We start from the raw sequence: 19,399 nt of genomic DNA on the forward strand, positions 1-19,399 counted from the left end.
TATCTATTCCTTGTAGATGCTGTCTTATTTAAGATATTACCTGCTTCTATAAATATTGGCCATGTTTACACTTTTCCAAAATTAAGCATGTAATAAAGTATTCTTTAAAGAAACAACAAATTAAAATCTGTGAATTAAGCTCTGTTTTGCTCTATTTTGGAATCTTTTTATTGTTAATTACTTAAATTGTCAACAATCATTATTACTTTTGTGATTATTATATCAGTATTAAATTTTACCATATGAGTTATTATTTTAAATGAAGTATCTGGCAAAACAAATCCAAACCTATGAAGTATCTAATATTTAAAAAAACTCCCTCTGAAATCATCATCTGCAAACCAAATAACTGACAGGCTTACTTCTGTCCAGCCGAGGTCTTGGATTATATCGATACCCAACCTGGCTCCAAAACACAGGCACAGAGCCTCGTGTTTGAATAAATGACAAGGTATGATTATGCACATGAATTAACTGCTCAGTCTCCACATAATTTGCAACATTTCCATTTTTATCCACTCCTCTTCGTTTATAACGCATTCCTAAAAGAAAATTAAAACAAAACAGCAACATTGAAAAAAAAAATTAGTCTCACTAGATATGCTTCTTAACCAAACCTGTGTCTTTCAGGACAGCCTTGGGGATCTAATGTGCAACTGTCAGGCAGAACAGTATCAACTTACCCCAGATCAGGCCTGTACTCATCGCTTTTTAAAAGTTGAAGCTGAGATAGTTCCTGTGAACTGAAAGAGGAGGTTTTTCCCAAAGGTGCTAGCACTCGGGAAGGATTTATTACTGTGATCCAGGCTGTCAGGAGGAACAATGGTATCTAGAAACACATCCCAAGTGACTTTCTGCTCTTTTCCACATATATACCTCCTTTTCTTTTCCCTTTTAACTCTCTCCCATTCACTTCTCTCCAAAAACTTGGTCCCCAATTAGATCACACCATTGAGAGTCACTGAGCACTTGGAAGCCAACTGTGTTTCCAAATCCATTATTGTCATTAGCATTTCAATACATCTGCAGATGTTCCATCCTCACCAGGATTTAATTTGTACACTATTACAGCCCGCCACTCACCTGCTCTGTGTCTACTTCGGCGTGAAATGAGAGCCACTAGAAAGCGTGGGTGAATGTCATCTACGCAGGTGGACTCCTGAGGGGGGGTCTCTGGGCTGCTTTTCTCATCGTCAGATGACTCATTATAATTAACCACAAGTTCTTCAATCTGCACAAAACCTTGAATAATGGGGATAATCCAAAAGTCCACATCCGGTGTCTGAAAATAATATGAACATCATGTTGCTCCTATTCTGTACAGCACTGCTACTTTTTTTTTTTTTTTGCGGTACGCGGGCCTCTCACCGTTGTGGCCTCTCCCGTTGCGGAGCACAGGCTCCAGACGCACAGGCTCAGCAGCCATGCCTCATGGGCCCAGCCGCTCCGCGGCATGTGGGATCTTCCCAGACCGGGGCACGAACCCGTGTCCCCTGCATCGGCAGGTGGACTCTCAACCACTGCGCCACCAGGGAAGCCCCACTGCTACTTTCTTAAACCCAAGCAGCAGTTAGCACATACTTGGTGTTAGTTTATTAGAAGCAGAAACCTTCCATCCTTTAATTTTCTGGGTTTTGGAGAACACTAAGGAATGGAGGCAGGGAGGGGGGCGGAGGTGAGAGCCTTTCCTTTTGTTTCTGGTGGTCATTCAAGAAGAGCTGCCTGAAAGGGACCACAGCTGCTGGGCACAAATTCAAGCTCCGCCACTTACTTCCTCTCGCAGGTGAATCACTTAACCTTGCCATGCCTCGGCATTCTGCTTTGTGAAACAAGAAAAACGACCGCCTCATAAGGTTGCTGTGAACATTAAATGAGTAAAATCTAAAAAGTGTTTGGCACAGTGCCTGCCTAGTAGTAAGGATTTAACAGATGTGGCTATTACGGTTATTCCTGCTGGGATAGAAGAAAATAAAGCTTAAAGGTTGATTTTCAACTCCCAATTGTATTAAGCCTTTAATTAAATACAACCAACTCTGATCACTTTATTATGAAACATGGAGGTCTATTCTACTTTCTAGTTTAGAAAAAGTCTTGCTCTGCCAAGCTAAAATCCAAGTAGTCAATGAACCAAAAAAAGAATCCTTTCCATAAATATCTTATTTTAAAAAGTCATGCGGGCTTCCCTGGTGGCGCAGTGGTTGGGAGTCCGCCTGCCGATGCAGGGGGCGTGGGTTCGTGCCCCGGTCCGGGAAGATCCCATGTGCCGCGGAGCGGCTGGGCCCGTGAGCCGTGACCGCTGAGCCTGCGCGTCCGGAGCCTGTGCTCAGCAACGGGAGAGGCCACGACAGTGAGAGGCCCACATACCGCAAAAAAAAAAAAAAAAAAAAAGTCATCCAATGTAATTAGGAGACTATTAATTAGAGATTTCCTCTTAAGTCTTTCAGACTAAGACACTCAGATTTCTCGACTGACTGTATATGCAGGGACAGTAAAGGATGCAAAGTGCTCCACAGAAGTTGTTCTTAGTCCCTCTTTCCCTCCTATCTCCGTATCTGTATCTAGCCTTAATCTCAGCATCAACTTCAAATCCACCCCTTCTTTCACAGTCCAAAGTAGCTGTGAAATATACTACTTATATACTCCAGGTCCTATCTCACAGTTTTGTTTTATGGAGCCTGCAGATAGGATCTTAGGAAGGTGGTTAGAGTTGAAAATAGTGAAGCAAAGGATCTATCTGCATTCATTACTTTTATCACCATTCTCATTATTTATATTTTTGTTTTAGCAATAAATACAAAACTCTCAACAGGAACAGAGAAAGGTATGCTACCAAATGCCACCTTTACTGTAAGTCATCAGTTTTAAATGGTAATGCTACGTGTCTGACAAAAACTCTGCGAAACACATTAGAGCTCAATATGTCAGCAAACAGGACAAATACTCATTACAGACACCCTTACTTTTCTCCCCCTATCATTAAGTTTCGGTGGTCATGGTTTGATCAGCATCATAAAGAGAGGCAAGAACATTTTAGAGAGGTGAGCCATGATAGATACCTAGTTTTAGACACCACCAGATAAATAGGTCAAAATCATTCATACTAACCACCACCAATAGGGAGAAACAGAAAGAAAAAAGGCTTGAACTTTCTGAAAGGTTAAGAAAAAGATAATCTGTGACCCTATTCAACTTTTTGCCCAATTTGTGTCCAAAACAGTAACTGGCACATGCCAGGCTTTCCATAAATATTGGTTGATTGACCGAATAAAGGAACTGTCTTTGGACAGTCATAATTCTCCAGTATACATGACAGAGTAAAGGAAGAAGGTAATCATTAAACCTGAAGGAACCTCATGCAATAATCTCATCATATCCCGTCTTCCCTGATACGAATACTTGTAGTACTGGAACATTCTTAGAGATTTGTCTACTCCAATTTCCATATGAGGAAACAGGAACATTAAATGACTGGTATCACTAAAGGAAAACTGGGCCTCAACACTTCCAATGGGTACAAACAAAATATCTTTTACAGGAACTCTATGGATATTAGTTCCACAGCCTTAAATTATGACTGTTCTATGGAAACCTGCTAAGAAGACAAGCCTGTGGCTATACAGTCGAATTATGAACCGCCTTAAAGTAGTGCCCTTTTCCCTAGCTAAATGATTCTCATTCTACAGGGGAAAACATTACGTGAGATTTTAAATTTTTATTTTAGTACAACTTAAAAATATTTGCCTAACAACTATAAACTACCTTAGAATATTTCAGAAACAACTACTCACACCAATCTCAGTAAGGTCTTGTATCATATGTTTATTCCAAAAAAATCGGTCATCGACCTGGAAAAGGTAGAAAACAAACAGTTCAGAAACATGTTGTTTCAGTTCTCCTGTAGAAGCCAAACAGGTCCATGAATTGTTCTGGTGGCAAACCCTGCTCTGAGCTGTGAGAGGTACCTTTTGCCAAAGAGGACAGGGGTCCCTCTCCCCAGCACTCTGCCTCTGCACTGAATTGGTCAGGTCGTAGGTCAAGCTATAGTAAAAGGATTCTGAGTCCATGAACATCTTCAGCAACTCCTCAAGTAATCTCCTCTCCAACTTCTCCTTTTCTTTACTTTCCTTAACCTGTAAGAAATTAATCTACTATTACTGCAGGAATTAAATGTAAAGCATTGTGTGGATACCACACAATTCCCTAGGAGCAAAGTAAAAAATAATCCCAAGGATATGAAGAGATGGTGCTTTAATATGACAAGTAGTTTGAAAGTAAGTTTATTAGCAGGAAAGTCACCCCTCAATTTAAAACTAATCAAAGATTAATTCCAAGCCCATATCAATTAAACTCTTACTTTCTTTTTATTAGGAGCAGACACATTGGATTTAATATGCGTAAAGGTCTTCAGTAGAAACTTTGAGTCATCAGGAGATGGTATAATCTTCTCTGGTTTGTTAATTCCAAAATGATGCTTCTTACAGAGCTAAATAATTAGGAGAAAGAGAATTCATTATTACTAGTATCTGCTTGCTTAATGTTCAAGTGTGAGTGCAGAAGTGTCACTACTCCTCAAGCATTGTGGTTAAAACCTCAAGAGCAGCTAAAATGACCCAGTAGACAACTGATATTAGAAAACACAGCTGTGGTTTCAAGGATTAGAAAGCTACAGTAGAGGACAAGCAAAGAATACAGGGCAGGATATACTTAGGATTTAGGGGTAGAAAATTCAGGTTAGGATCATAGTAAGTTCTTATGTAATATAACTGAAGAATAAAATGCTCTGGTTGGGATTCATTAACGCTTTAAAAATTGGCATCAAAGATTAAAAATAGTGCAAAATACACATATGCTATGCTCTCGTCACATTTCTTTAGAGCAATATGTGCTAAATATTCATGCTAGTTAATTGAGTGTTTTGGGTGAGAAGTTGCCAAGAGTCTGCTCTATTGGGAATGTTTAAAGCTGGACGTTTCAACCACTCTCTCTCCTCCTATCCTCACACACACTAATGAAATCAGCATAAAAACACACTCTTTGGGTCCAGGGATTAAGTTTGAAGCAGAAAGTAGGGGCTGCAGGAAATGTGCTGTCCAACCAACAAAGTGAAGAGGATGGCAAGGTGTTAAGACAAGAGAAGGGCACAGAGGTTCTACAGAGGACTACCTGGTTAAAGTCAAGAGTTTTACATATAATTTCATGTGGCTCAACACACAAAGCAAATATTCTGAAAGGGACACAAGGATTCTATTAACCGTACGCAGACTTATTCCATTTTTTCAATACACTGGTTTTATTGCTATGCTAAGTGGTAGATCCCTGTTAAGAGCTAACAGTTACTAAATGGTTATCATTAGTAGTGTCTTACTTATAAAATAACTATTACTAGATTATAAACAGGATTAAAAAACTTAATGAGGAGAAAAAACTAATTCAAGATTGTGGGGGTTTTTTAAATATTTATTTTTTTATTTTTTGGCTGCATTGGGGTCTTAGTTGCGGCACACAGTATCTTTTTTATTACGGTGCTCGGGCTCCAGAGAGCACAGGCTCATTAGTTGTGGCAGGCACATGGGCTGCAGAGCAAGTGGGTTCGGTAGTTGTGGTGCACTGACTCTCTAGTTGTGGCACCCGGGCTCAGTTGCCCCGTGGCACGTGGGATCTTAGTTCCTCGACCAGGGATCGAACTGGCGTCCTCTGCATTGCAAGATGGATTCTTAACCACTGGACCACCAGGGAAGTCCCCTGGTTCGAGTTTTGATTATAAATTTTTTTTTTAAGTTAGGGGGCTGGACTTCCCTGGTGGCACAGTGGTTGGGAATCCTCCTGCCAATGCAGGGGACATGGGTTCAAGCCCTGGTCCCAGAGGATCCCATGTGCTACGGAGCAACTAAGCGCGTGTGCCACAACTACTGAGCCTGCATGCCACAACTACTGAAGCCCATACACCTAGAGCCCATGCTCCGCAACAAGAGTAGCCACTGCAATGAGAAGCCCACGCACTGCAACGAAAACCCAATGCAGCCAAAAATACATAAGTAAATTAATTAATTTTTTTAAAAAAGGAAGGGGGCTGTTCCTGTTTTATCAAATTGGAAGTGGAGACTGATAATTGAACGAAGAATTCAGATGTACTGCAATCTTATGGGTTTTATGTCTTTTCAAAGCTATGGCTACCAAACACTCTATTCACATGGGTTTCACAACATGATTAAAACTTTACACTCCTCCTGGCCTACCAGTGAAGACAAGGGAACCAAAGGTGAAGTAAAAAAAAAATCTACAGTCATCCTGCCAAAACCAAGTTAACTTAATTTCCCTTCAAGTAAGCAAAACTAACCAGATCTTGAGATAATGGGGAAGCAGCAAGAATCAAGCATATGGATGTTGCTCCAGCAATTCTCTCCTCTCCCCTCTTTCTGCCTGATCATTCCCACCAGCACAGAAACACACTGATATTTCTCTCCTCTTAACACTCCTCCTGTGCCAGCTAGGGTCCTACTTCTTTGTACTCCTCACTGCCTCCAATCTCTCTCCTCCTGTTCTCTCCCCAGCCCAATCCAACCTGGCTTTGGCCCCCACCACTCTACCTAAACCTTATCTTCAGTGTGACCAGTGGTCTCTACTTGGCTAAATGCAGTGGTGGATTCCTAGTCCTTATCTTAACCACTCAGTAGCATTTGACACAGTTCATCTCTCCCTCATCTTCTCTGATACGCTGTCTTACTTGGCTTCCAGTGGTCACTCTTTCCCTCTTTTACTGGTTCCTTCCTGACCATTTGACTTCTTAATGTCTTGGCACCTCAGGTTCAGTCCTTGACCCCCTTCTCTATCTGCATTCACTCCCTCAGCAATTTCATCCAGTCTCATGGCTTTAAATACCATCTACATGCCAACCCTTCCCTTCCAGAGGTACATTTCCAGCTCCGCTCTTTCCCAAAATTCTAGAATCACAAATCCTAACGTTTCCACTTGGATTTCCATCAGGTACCTCACACTCAACATGTTCAAAACTAGACCCTCATCTTCTCTCCTCTGCCTTCATCTCCTGTGGCTCTCCTCCCCTTGCTTATTACTCCACTCCACCCATATCAGCCTCCTTGCTGTTCCTCAACAAGCCAGGACTACTTCCACCTCAGGGCCTGTGTTCTGGCTATTCTCTCCTCAGATATCTTACCATAATCTCCGCTCCCGGGCACTCCACCCACCACCCTTACTGCACTCAACTTTTATTTTCCATAGTGTTCACTACTTTCCAACATACGACATGATATAATTATGTTGATGTTTACTGTCTGCCGCACCCCCACCATAAATGTAAGTTCCATAATAGCAGAGATTCTTGTTTTACTGACTCATATATCTCCAGGGCCTTAGCAGTACCTGGTACAGGAGGTCTCCAAAAACCTTTGTTAAATGAGTGGATGGGCTCTGACGCTACAAATGTAAGTGGTAACCTCCAGATTCACACATGGGGCATAAAAGTAGTCCTAGAAAACCGTCACTTCCCTTCTTCCATGAATACACCTCATACCCCTCCAGCCTTGGTTAGTACAGAATTATTGGGGCAGCAAAGGAGCTCTCCCGTTAGTCCCCGCTGCTGCTGCTTGCGGCACTAAGCAATTGCTGGCTAGTGATTTTTATGCAGAGTGTTAGTAATCATCTAGTCATATTAATAACACTTTCTTTAAAAAATCTGAAAACATGCCTTAAACCTAGTTATAGATTGTTGCAATTTTAATATTCAAACAGGATATTATGCCTCTGTCAGACACAGTTATTCCTTAAGAGCATTCAAGCCAGCAAGACTTTCCCCCAGGAATATAGCAAAGATGATTCTAAATATCTAGCTATTCTAAAGTAATCTTGCAGCAGCACACCTAGTCTGCACCCACTCTGCTCACTCTCAGAAGGACGGGAGATGTTTTTCTCTGCAAGGCTAGTTTCCTGCTGTCTCCTCTAGGATCAGGACCTTGCCCGGTCATTCACCCTCTCTCTCCTCTGTTCCAACCTCTCTCTCTAACAGCCCCTTTCCTACCGCCTTTTAACATTGTTCAAGTTTACCAGAATCTTTTTTAAAAATCCATCCCTCAACCCTGAAATCTCCGTAAGTTAGCAGGGCACAGTGTCATGTCACTGAAGCTGTGAGGACTATAGTATGATTGGGGTGGTCAAAGAGTGAAGGCCAATGAAACTGCTCAGGCAGAGTGAAACAAGGACCCCCTCGCTCTGAAAAGGACAAACCTTATGTCTGTCTAAGAATGTGGCATTACGATCACTCTCTGCCATCTCGTCACCTGTCCCCTATGACACCTGTCTCTCTGGGCTCTTCCCCACCTCCAACTGTTCCTTCTCTGTCTTCTTTGTTGGCATCTCGATCTCTAATGTGGCTCCCAATGTGCCACCCTTAGTTCTCTTCCCATTCTTCATGCTCTGCCAAGAAAATTTCATCCTCTTTCCTCATTTTTAACTATGATTACATTTAACTCTACATTTCTAACTCTACCCTTTTGCTCTGAGCTCATGACCCCAAAATACATCTCCCCACTAATGAGACACTAGTCTCTCAAATTCAGCATCTCCAAACCTGACCAACGTCTGTCTGGCAAATCTTGTTCCTTCTCTGGTATGCCGCATCTCAGGCAATGACTGCATCACCCACTGGATTACTTAAGCAAGAAACCTTGGAGTCATCTTCCATTATTCTACCTGCTAAAGTCTCTCCTATCAACCCCAACTACTTCATGCTGTTATTGTGTTAATTCAGATCCTTATCTTTTGCCAAGACCAGTGTTTCTCAAGGGAGGTGCTACTGGCTTAACAGACAAGAGAATTCTTTTTGGCACAATTATCCCACTTAGAACAGATAACCTAACAGCCTCCTTTTATGAACTGGGGGGTCCCACTCCAGCACCAGGCTTAAAGTACTGAACATGGCTCCAGACCCTCATCTCCAGTATAGCCCTTTTAGTTCCCTTTAATGTGTAGGGACCAAATCTCCACCCACCACTGCCTGCTTATGGATGCAGAAACTAGAAGGCCTCTGTCTGATCCACTATTCCATTTATGGTCCATGAAGATAAGATGTGGTTTTCTTCTAGGCCTGGCAATGTCTTGTTTTTCTTTTCTTTTCTCTCTTTTTTTTAATCTATCCTCTTCCTGGGCTTGGAATAGAGTTGATATAGGTCCAATATCCCTTAACTCCAAAATCCAAAAAACTCTGAAACCTGAAAGTTTTTTAAAAGTTTGCTACAAACTCATCTAATGACAAAATAATCCCTGAACTGATATGAGGCAATTTATAGTCATCATTTACCTTCCTTAGAATGAATATGCACATGATTCTTTAAGACGTATGAATGTGTAAATCTGTAGGGTAATGTCCCAGACTCACTGCACATATATCAAGTACATGGAATAACCTTTTAGAAAGGCCCCAAAACCTGAATTCTAAAACAAATACAGCCCCAAAGATTTCAGATAAGGACTGTGATCTGCATTACAAAGCACAAAGTCACCACACCATCTTATCCAGAAGTCTGTCTCTGTCTCTTTAAACTGAGTTTTCTAAATAGAAATTTAAAATACTTTAAACATAAACACTTTCAATGAATATTTTAAAATCTTCCATATATACAGTTAACTTTAGAAAAGAAAGTATAGACAACTATCTTTGAAAATAGGTTAAATTCAGGCCTACCAAGAAACAGGTACACAGGAAACTACTTCTTGGGATCCCTTCCAGTCTTAAGATGCTTCGTTTAGACAGAGCTCTAGGGATTACAAGGTAGAGCGTGGACAGTGGGGTCACCTTCCCTCTTCCAGAGGCCCAGCCAGTCCTGTGTAATATGTGCTTAGGCACTTCTCACGACATCGAAACACACCATCTCAAAAAGAAAAGCACCACTGCAAGCGCCACAGTGCTCCCCTAGTTTTTCTACTACTCGAGCGACTTACATTTCACAACCAAGATTAAGGGCTGATGTTGTTGTTGCTGCTGTATAGGAAAAGGAAAATAAATGATTTTACTTTAAAGGTTGGTAGCTATCTATGACCATCAGGAGCTAAAATTTTAAACAGATGTCTAATGGGAAACCAAATATGGAAAATGATACAGTTATCTATTAAGGCAATGAGATACAGCAAATAAGATATGCAGATATGGAACATAAGCCTATAAAACTTTAAAGGATTTTTTTTTCAAAAGAAAGAACATCTATGTTCTCATTTATTTGAAACCCACAGATTCTTCATACCCTTGTATAGATCCTTTTTTTTTTTTTTTCCATGCTGCACAGCATGTGGGATCTTAGTTCCCCGACCAGGGATCAAACCTGCACCCACTGCAGTGGAAGTGCAGAGCCTTAACCACTGGACTGCCAAGGAAGTCCCTAGATCTTTTTTTTTTTTTTTTTTCTCTTTAATGGCACATTGCTTTGAAAAACAGTCTAGCAGGTCCTCAAGAGGTTAGACACAGTTACTATAAGACCCAGCAATTCCATTCCTAGGTATGGAATTTCTCTTTCTCCCAAGAGAAACGAAAACAAATGTCCACCCAAAAACTTGTACACAATGTTCACAGCAGTATTACTCATAACAGCCCCAAAGTGAAAACAACCCAAATGTCCATCAACTGATGAATGGATAAACAACATGTGGTATACAATGGAATAAAAAGGAATTAAGTGTTGACACATGCTACAACAAGCATGAACCTTGAAAACATGGTGCTAAATAAAAGAAGCCAGTCACAAAAGGCCACATAGTTTATGATTCCATTTATCAGAAATATTCAGAATAGGCAAATTTACAGAGAAAGAAAGTAGATTAATGGTTGCCTAGGATTTGCCTGGGGTTTGGGGGAAAATGAGTGACTACTAATGAGTGCAGGGTTATTTTTAGAGCGATGAAAGTGTTCTAACATTAATTGTGGTGACAGTTACAAAACTGTGAATATACTAAAAACCACTGAAATTATGTGCTTTAAATGAGTAAACTGTATACTATGAAAATTATTTTAAAAACTGGCAAACAAGGCATATTAACTAAAGCAAAAAGTCAACTGGGGGGCGGGGGGACCTTCAAGATGGTGGAGGAGTAAGATGTGGGGATCACCTTCCTCCCCACAGATACATCAGAAATACAACTACATGTGGAACAACTCCTATAAAACACCTACTGAACGCTGGCAGAAGACCTCAGACTTCCTAAAACAGCCGTGTGGCTGACAGGGTCTTGGTGCTCCGGCTGGGTGTCAGGCCTGTGACTCTGAGGTGGGAGAGCTGAGTTCAAGACATTGGTCCACCAGAGACCTCCCGGCTCCACGTAATATCAAACGGTGAAAGCTCTCCCAGAGATCTCCATCTCAATGCTAAGACCCAGCTCTACTCAATGACCAGCAAGCTACAGTACTGGATACCTTATGCCAAACAACTAGCAAGACAGGAACACAACCCCATCCATTAGCAGAGAGGCTGCCTAAAATCATAATAAGGTCACAGACACCCCAAAACACACCACTGGATGCGGTCTTGCCCACCAGAAAGACAAAATCCAGCCTCCTCCACCAGAACACAGGCACTAGTCCACTCCAACAGGAAGCCTACAGAGCCCACTGAACCAACCTTAGCCACTGAGGGAAGACACCAAAACAACAGGAACTATGAACCTGCAGCCTGTGAAAAGGAGACCCCAAACACAGTAAGTTAAGCAAAATGAGAAGACAGAGAAACACACAGCAGATGAAGGAGCAAGGTAAAAACCCACCAGACCAAACAAAGAGGAAATAGACACTCTACCTGAAAAAGAATTCAGAATAATGCTAGTAAAGATGATCCAAAATCTTGGAAGAAGAATGGAGAAAATACAAGAAACGTTTAACAAGGACCTAGAAGAACTAAAGAGCAAACAAACAATGATGAACAACACAATAAATGAAATTAAAGATTCTCTAGAAAGAATCAACAGCAGAATAACTGAGGCGGAAAAATGGATAAGTGACCTGGAAGATAAAATAGTGGAAATAACTACTGCAGAGCAGAATAAAGAAAAAAGAATGAAAAGAATTGAGGACAGTCGTAGAGACCTCTGCGACAACATTAAATGCACCAAAATTCACATTATAGGGGTCCCAGAAGAAGAGGAGGAAAAGAAAGGGACTGAGAAAATATTTGGAGATTAGAGTTGAAAACTTCCTTAATATGGGAAAGGAAAGAGTCAATGAAGTCCAGCAAGCACAGAGAGTCTCATACAGGATAAATCCAAGGAGAAACACGTCAAGACACATATTAATAAAACTATCAAAAATTAAACACAAAGAAAAAATATTAAAAGCAGCAAGGGAAAAACAACAAATAACTTACAAGGGAATCCCCATAAGGTTAACAGCTGATCTTTCAGCAGAAACTCTGCAAGCCAGAAGGGAGTAGCAGGACATACTTAAAGTGATGAAAGGGAAAAACCTACAACCAAGATTACTCTACTCAGCAAGGATCTCATTCAGATTTGATGGAGAAATTAAAACCTTTACAGATGAGGAAAAGCTAAGAAAATTCAACACCACCAAACCAGCTTTACAACAAATGCTAAAGGAACCTCCCTAGGCAGGAAACACAAGGAAAAGACCTACAATAACAAACCCAAAACAATTTAAAAAATGGTAATGGGAACATACATATCGATAATTACCTTAAATGTAAATGGATTAAATGCTTCAACCAAAAGACACAGACTGGCTGAATGGATACAAAAACAAGACCCATCTATATGCTGTCTACAAGAGACCCACTTCAGACCTAGGGACACATACAGACTGAAAGTGAGGGGATGGAAAAAGATAATCCATCCAAATGGAAATCAAAAGAAAGCTGGAGTAGCAATTCTCATATCAGACAAAAGAGACTTTAAAATAAAGACTATTACAAGAGACAAAGAAGGACACTACATAATGACCAAGGGATCAAGCCAAGAAGAAGATATAACAATTGTAAATATTTATGCACCCAACATAGGAGCACCTCAATACATAAGACAAATGCTAACAGCCATAAAAGGGGAAATCGACAGTAATACAAAAATAGTAGGGGACTTTAACACCCCACTTTCACCAATGGACAGATCATCCAAAATGAAAATAAATAAGGAAACACAAGCCTTAAATGACACATTAAACAAGATGGACTTAATTGATATTTATAGAACATTCCATCCAAAAACAACAGAATACACTTTCTTCTCAACTGCTCATGGAACATTCTCCAGGATAGATCATATCTTGGGTCACATGCCAAGCCTTGGTAAATTTAAGAAAATTGAAATCGTATCAAGTATCTTTTTCTGACCACAGTGCTATCACACTAGATATCAATTACAGGAAAAAATCTGTAAAAAATACAAACACATGGAGGCTAAACAATATGCTACTAAATAACCAAGAGATCACTGAAGAAATCAAAGAGGAAATCAAAAAATACCCAGAAACAAATGACAATGAAAACACAACAATCCAAATGCTATGGGATGCAGCAAAAGCAGTTCTAAGAGGGAAGTTTATAATCCTACCTCAAGAAACAAGAACATCTCAAATAAACAACCTAACTTACACCTCAAGCAATCAGAGAAAGAAGAACAAAAAAAACCAAAGTTAGCAGAAGGAAAGAAATCACAAAGATCAGATCAGAAATAAATGAAAAAGAAATGAATGAAAAAATAGCAAAGATCAATGAAACTAAAAGCTGGTTCTTTGAGAAGATAAACAAAATGGATAAACCATTAGCCAGACTCATTAAGAAAAAAAGTGAGAAGACTCAAATCAATAGAATTAGAAATGAAAAAGGAGAAGTAACAACTGACACTGCAGAAATATAAAGGATCATGAGAGATTACTACAAGCAACTATATGACAATAAAATGGACAACCTGGAAGAAATGGATAAATTCTTAGAAAAGCACAACCTTCCAAGACTGAACCAGGAAGAAATAGAAAATATAAACAGACCAATTACAAGCACTGAAATTGAGACTGTGATTAAAAATCTTCCAACAGGGGCTTCCCTGGTGGCGCAGTGGTTGAGAATCCACCTGCCGATGCAGGGGACACGGGTTCGTGCCCCGGCCCGGGAAGTTCCCACATGCCACGGAGCAGCTGGGCCCATGAGCCATGGCCATGGAGCCTGTGTGTCCGGAGCCTGTACTCTGCAACGGGAGAGGCCAAAGCAATGAGAGGTCCACGTAACAACAACAACAAAAATCTTCCAACAAACAAAAGCCCAGGACCAGATGGCTTCACAGGCAAATTCTATCAAAACATAGAGCTAACACCTATCATCTCAAACTCTTCCAAAATATAGCAGAGGGAGGAACATTCCCACACTCATTCTATGAGGCCACCATCACCCTGATACCAAAACCAGACAAAGATGTCACAAAGAAAGAAAACTATAGGCCAATATCACTGATGAGCACAGATGCAAAAATCCTCAACAAAATACTCGCAACAGAATCCAACAGCACATTAAAAGGATCATACACCATGATCAAGTGGGGTTTATCCCAGGAATGCAAGGACTCTTCAATATATGCAAATCAATCAATGTGATACACCATATTAACAAACTGAAGGAGAAAAACCATATGATAATCTCAATAGATGCATAAAAAGCTTTTGACAAAATTCAATACACATTTATGATAAAAAAAACCTGGAGAAAGTAGGCATAGAGGGAACCTACCACAACATAATAAAGGCCATATATGACAAACCCACAGCCAACATCATTCTCAATGGTGAAAAACTGAAACCATTTCCAATAAGATCAGGAACAAGACAAAGTTGTGCACTCTCACCACTATTATTCAAAATAGTTCTGGAAGTTTTAGCCACAGCATTCAGAGAAGGAAAAGAAATAAAAGGAATCCAAATAGGAAAAGAAGAAGTAAAGCTGTCACTGTTTGCAGATGACATGATACTACACATAGAGAATCCTAAAGACACCACCAGAAAACTACTAGAGCTAATCAATGAATTTGGTAAAGTTGCAGGATACAAAATTAATGCACAGAATTCTCTTGCATTCCTATACACTAATGATGAAAAATCTTAAGAGAAATTAAGGAAACACTCCCATTTACCATTGCAACAAAAAGAAGAAAATACCTAGGAATAAACCTACCTATGGAGACGAAAGACCTGTATGCAGAAAACTATAAGACACTGATGAAAGAAATTAAAGACGCTACAAACAGATGGAGAGATATAACATGTTCTTGGATTGGAAGAATCAATATTGTGAAAATGACTATATTACCCAAAGCAATCTACAGACTCAATGCAATCCCTATGAAATAACCAATGACATTTTTTACAGAACTATAACAAAAAAATCTTAAAATTTGTATGGAGACACAAAAGACCCTGAATAGCCAAAGCAGTCTTGAGGGAAAAAAACAGAGTTGGAGGAATCAGATTCCCTGACTTCAGGCTATACTACAAAGCTACAGTAATCAAGACAGTATGGGGCTTCCCTGGTGGCGCAGTGGTTGAGAGTCCGCCTGCCAATGCAGGAAACACGAGTTCGTGCCCTGGTCCGGGAGGATCCCACGTGCCGCGGAGCGGCTGGGCCCGTGAGCCATGGCCGCTGCGCCTGCGCGTCCGGAGCCTGCGCTCCGCAACGGGAGAGGCCACAACAGTGAGAGGCCCGCATACCGCAAAAAAAAAAAAAAAAAAAAAAAAAAAAAAAAAAAAAAAAAAAAAAAAAGACAGTATGGTACTGGCACAAAAACAGAAATACAGATCAGTGGAACAGGATAGAAAGCCCAGAGACAAACCCACGTACCTATGGTCAACTAATCTATGACAAAGGAGGCAAGGATATACAGTGGAGAAAAGACAGTCTCTTCAATAAGTGGTGCTGGGAAAACTGGACAGCTACATGTAAAAGAACGAAATTAGAACACTCTCTAACACCACACACAAAAATCAACTCAAAATGGATTAGAGACCTAAATGTAAGACCAGATACTATAAAACTGTTAGAGGAAAACATAGGAAGAACACTCTGTAACATAAATCACAGCAAGATCTTTTTTGACCCACCTCCTAGAGTAATGGAAATAAAAACAAAAATAAACAAATGGGACCTAATGAAACTTAAAAGCTTTTGCAAAGCAAAGGAAACTACAAACAAAACGAAAAGACAACCCTCAGAATGGGAGAAAATATTTGCAAACGAATCAACAGACAAAGGATTAATCTTCAAAATATATAAACAGTTCATGCAGCTCAATATTAAAAAAACAAACAACCCAATCCAAAAATGAGTGGAAGACCTAAATAGACATTTCTCCAAAGACATACAGATGGCCAAGAAGCACATGAAAAGCTGCTCGACATCACTAATTATTAGGGAAATGCAAATCAAAACTACAATGAGGTATCACCTCACACCAGTTAGAATGGGCATCATCAGAAAATCTACGAACAACAAATGCTGGAGAGGGTGTGAAGAAAAGGGAACCCTATTGAACTGTTGGTGGGAATGTAAATTGATACAGCCACTATGGAGAACAGTATGGAGGTTCCTTAAAAACTAAAAATAGAATTACCATACGACCCAGCAATCCCACTACTGGGCATATACCCTGAGAAAACCATAATTCAAAAAGAGTCATGTACCAAAATGTTCATTGCAGCTCTATTTACAATAGCCAGGACATGGAAGCAACCTAAATGCCCATCAACAGATGAATTGATAAAGAAGATGCAGTACATATATAAAATGGAATATTACTCAGCCATAAAACAGAACGAAAGTGGGTCATTTGTAGAGACATGGATGAATCTAGAGACTGTCATACAGAGTGAAGTAAGTCAGAAAGAGAAAAACAAATATCGTATAGTAAAGCATATATGTGGAACCTAGAAAAGTCATACAGATGAACTGGTTTGCAGGGCAGAAATTGAGACACAGATGTAGAGAACAAACGTATGGACACCAAGGGGGGAAAGCATCGGGGGGATGGGGCTGGTGGTGTGATGAATTGGGAGATTGGGATTGACATGTATACACTGATGTGTATAAAACTGATGACTAATAAGGACCTGCTGTATAAAAAAATAAAATTAAAAAAAAAAAGAGTCATGTACCAAACTGTCCACTGCAGCTGTATTTACAATAGCCAGGACACGGAAGCAACCTAAGTGTCCATCGACAGATGAATGGATAAAGAAGATGTGGCACATATATACAATGGAATATTAATTACTCAGCCATAAAAAGAAACGAAACTGAGTTATTTGTAGAGAGGTGGATGGACCTAGAGTCTGTCATACAAAGTGAAGTAAGTCAGAAAGAGAAAAATACTGTATGCTAACACACATATATGGAATCTAACAACAAAAAAATGGTTCTGAAGAACCTAGGGGCAGGACAGAAATAAAGACACAGATGTATAGAATGGACTTGAGGATATGGGGAGGGGGAAGGGTAATAAGCTGTGACAAAGTGAGAGAGTGGCATGGACATATATACACTACCAAACGTAAAATAGATAGCTAGTGGGAAGCAGCAGCATAGCACAGGGAGATAAGCTCGGTGGTTTGTGACCACCTAGAGGGGTGGGATAGGGAGGGTGGGAGGGAGGAGATATGGGGATATATGTATATGTATAGCTGATTCACTTTGTTATAAAGCAGAAACTAACACACCATTGTAAAGCAATTATACTCCAATAAAGATGTTTTTAAAAAAATTTACCATGCTTCTAAATGTACCTTTTAACTGGAGTTATATGGAAATTGAATTAAAGATACCAAAGATTTAAATTAATGTGTCAGAAAAAAAGCAAACAGTTTGTGATTTTCAACATAGCTGTTCTTTCCCTTCCTCCTGTTGTTCACTATAAAGCTCCATTACCATAAAATAGGATTAAAGGAAAGGGAAAAAAGGCTTAAATGCAAATTTCTAAAATTCTGTTCTCTTGAGAGAAAGGCATGCCAAACTATCACTAAAATGGGATCTGGAAATACTCTATCTATTATCACGTTTACCCTTAATTAGCAAGGGTCATTACATATTTCCAACTCTTAACGGGGACGGTACTTTTAGTACCCTGGCAAATGCCATAACTTAGACTGTTCAACTGTGCTGTAAAAATACTCAGCTATGTGGGAGAATATCTCATTTTCACCTGTATTTGAAGATAATCTCATTCACTTAAGAGTATCACGAGAGAGAAGGAAAGGTCTTCAGAATAAAGACATTTTAAAAGCTTTCATCATATTCACATTTTTGTGTCTTAAAATTCCATTAAGTGTTATTTCCTAAAGATACCTCCCCCTCCACCCCTGCCATTTACACAATAGTCAGCTACTAATCTCAAATGTTAAGGATTAGTGGCCACAAAGGGCATAAGAAAACCTCCCTGAAAAGTCCAGCTCCAGTTCCCGGATGAAGACAGCTCATTTCCCCAGGGTTGGGAGTACCAGATGCGCAAACTGGTGACTAGCAGATGACCAAGGTGCTGGTTAAGCTGTTTCTTGCTCTAAATCTAACTGCCAGGGCCCCCAGGCTTAATGCTCAAACCAGCATGCTGCCCAAGGGGTGCTCGCCCTCAAGGCAAAGGCTGGTGACAAGAAGCCACAATGAACTTTCAATTTGTCAGCAGTCATCCAAAGGATACAAGATTATTGGCTTAGCAAACTGACACAATTTTTTTTAGTCTGGCTGTTGTTCACTAAAATAAAATGCAAACAAAACCTGCCAATACCTGCTTTTAATAGGCCCAAATGCCACCTAAGGTACTTGTCTCAGATCAGCAATAGTAATAGTAGTCCATCTCTAGTACCAATTAAAGGAAATAAGTACTCTAATCTCTTTTTGATACCTGTAACAAATAGAATATCAATGTCCTCCTAAGTTCATTTTAATGATGGTTTCTTAAAATTAGATTGTCAAACTTCCAGCAAAACCTGAAGCATAAAAATAACTATATTGTCACAGCCATACACATTTTACTGTGCTTCGCAGATACTGTTTTTTCTTTTTTTTAACAAATTAAAAGTTTGTGGCAACCTTGCATCAAACAAGTCTACTGGCAGGATTTTCCAACAGCATTTGCTCACTTCATGTCTCTGTGCCACATTTTGGTAATTTTCACAATTTCAAACTTTCTTATCATTATTATATTTGTTATGGTGATCTGTGATCAGTGATCTTTGATGTTATTGCAAAAAGATTGACTCGATGAAAACTCAGATGGTGGTTAGCATTTTTTTAGCAATAGTATTTTAAAATTAAGGTATGTCCATTATTTTTTTAGGCATAATGTCCTTGCACACTTAATAGACCATAGTATAAACATAACTTTTATATGCTTGGGAAACAAAAAGATTCGTGTGAATCAT

The 19,399-nt window shown here is 39.8% G+C and overlaps 1 protein-coding gene across 3 annotated transcripts in view; it reads right to left on the reverse strand.

Annotated features, from left to right (window-relative positions):
• Positions 1-19,399, reverse strand: part of INPP5F (inositol polyphosphate-5-phosphatase F) — a 94,680-nt gene that overhangs the window by 30,430 nt on the left and 44,851 nt on the right. For 2 of the 3 annotated variants that reach the window (XM_067024533.1, XM_059052460.2), the window contains exons 4-8: positions 4,355-4,483; positions 3,963-4,130; positions 3,789-3,845; positions 1,084-1,282; positions 363-542 (exon numbers count right to left, since the gene is read on the reverse strand). In XM_067024533.1, coding sequence (XP_066880634.1) covers positions 363-542; positions 1,084-1,282; positions 3,789-3,845; positions 3,963-4,130; positions 4,355-4,483 — 733 coding nt within the window. Of the gene's footprint in view, positions 1-362; positions 543-1,083; positions 1,283-3,788; positions 4,131-4,354; positions 4,484-19,399 lie in introns of all 3 variants that reach the window. The other variant, XM_059052459.2, reaches the window with a different exon arrangement.

This window comes from Kogia breviceps, chromosome 2, assembly GCF_026419965.1.
Source record: "Kogia breviceps isolate mKogBre1 chromosome 2, mKogBre1 haplotype 1, whole genome shotgun sequence".
In the NCBI taxonomy this organism is placed as follows: domain Eukaryota; kingdom Metazoa; phylum Chordata; class Mammalia; order Artiodactyla; family Physeteridae; genus Kogia; species Kogia breviceps.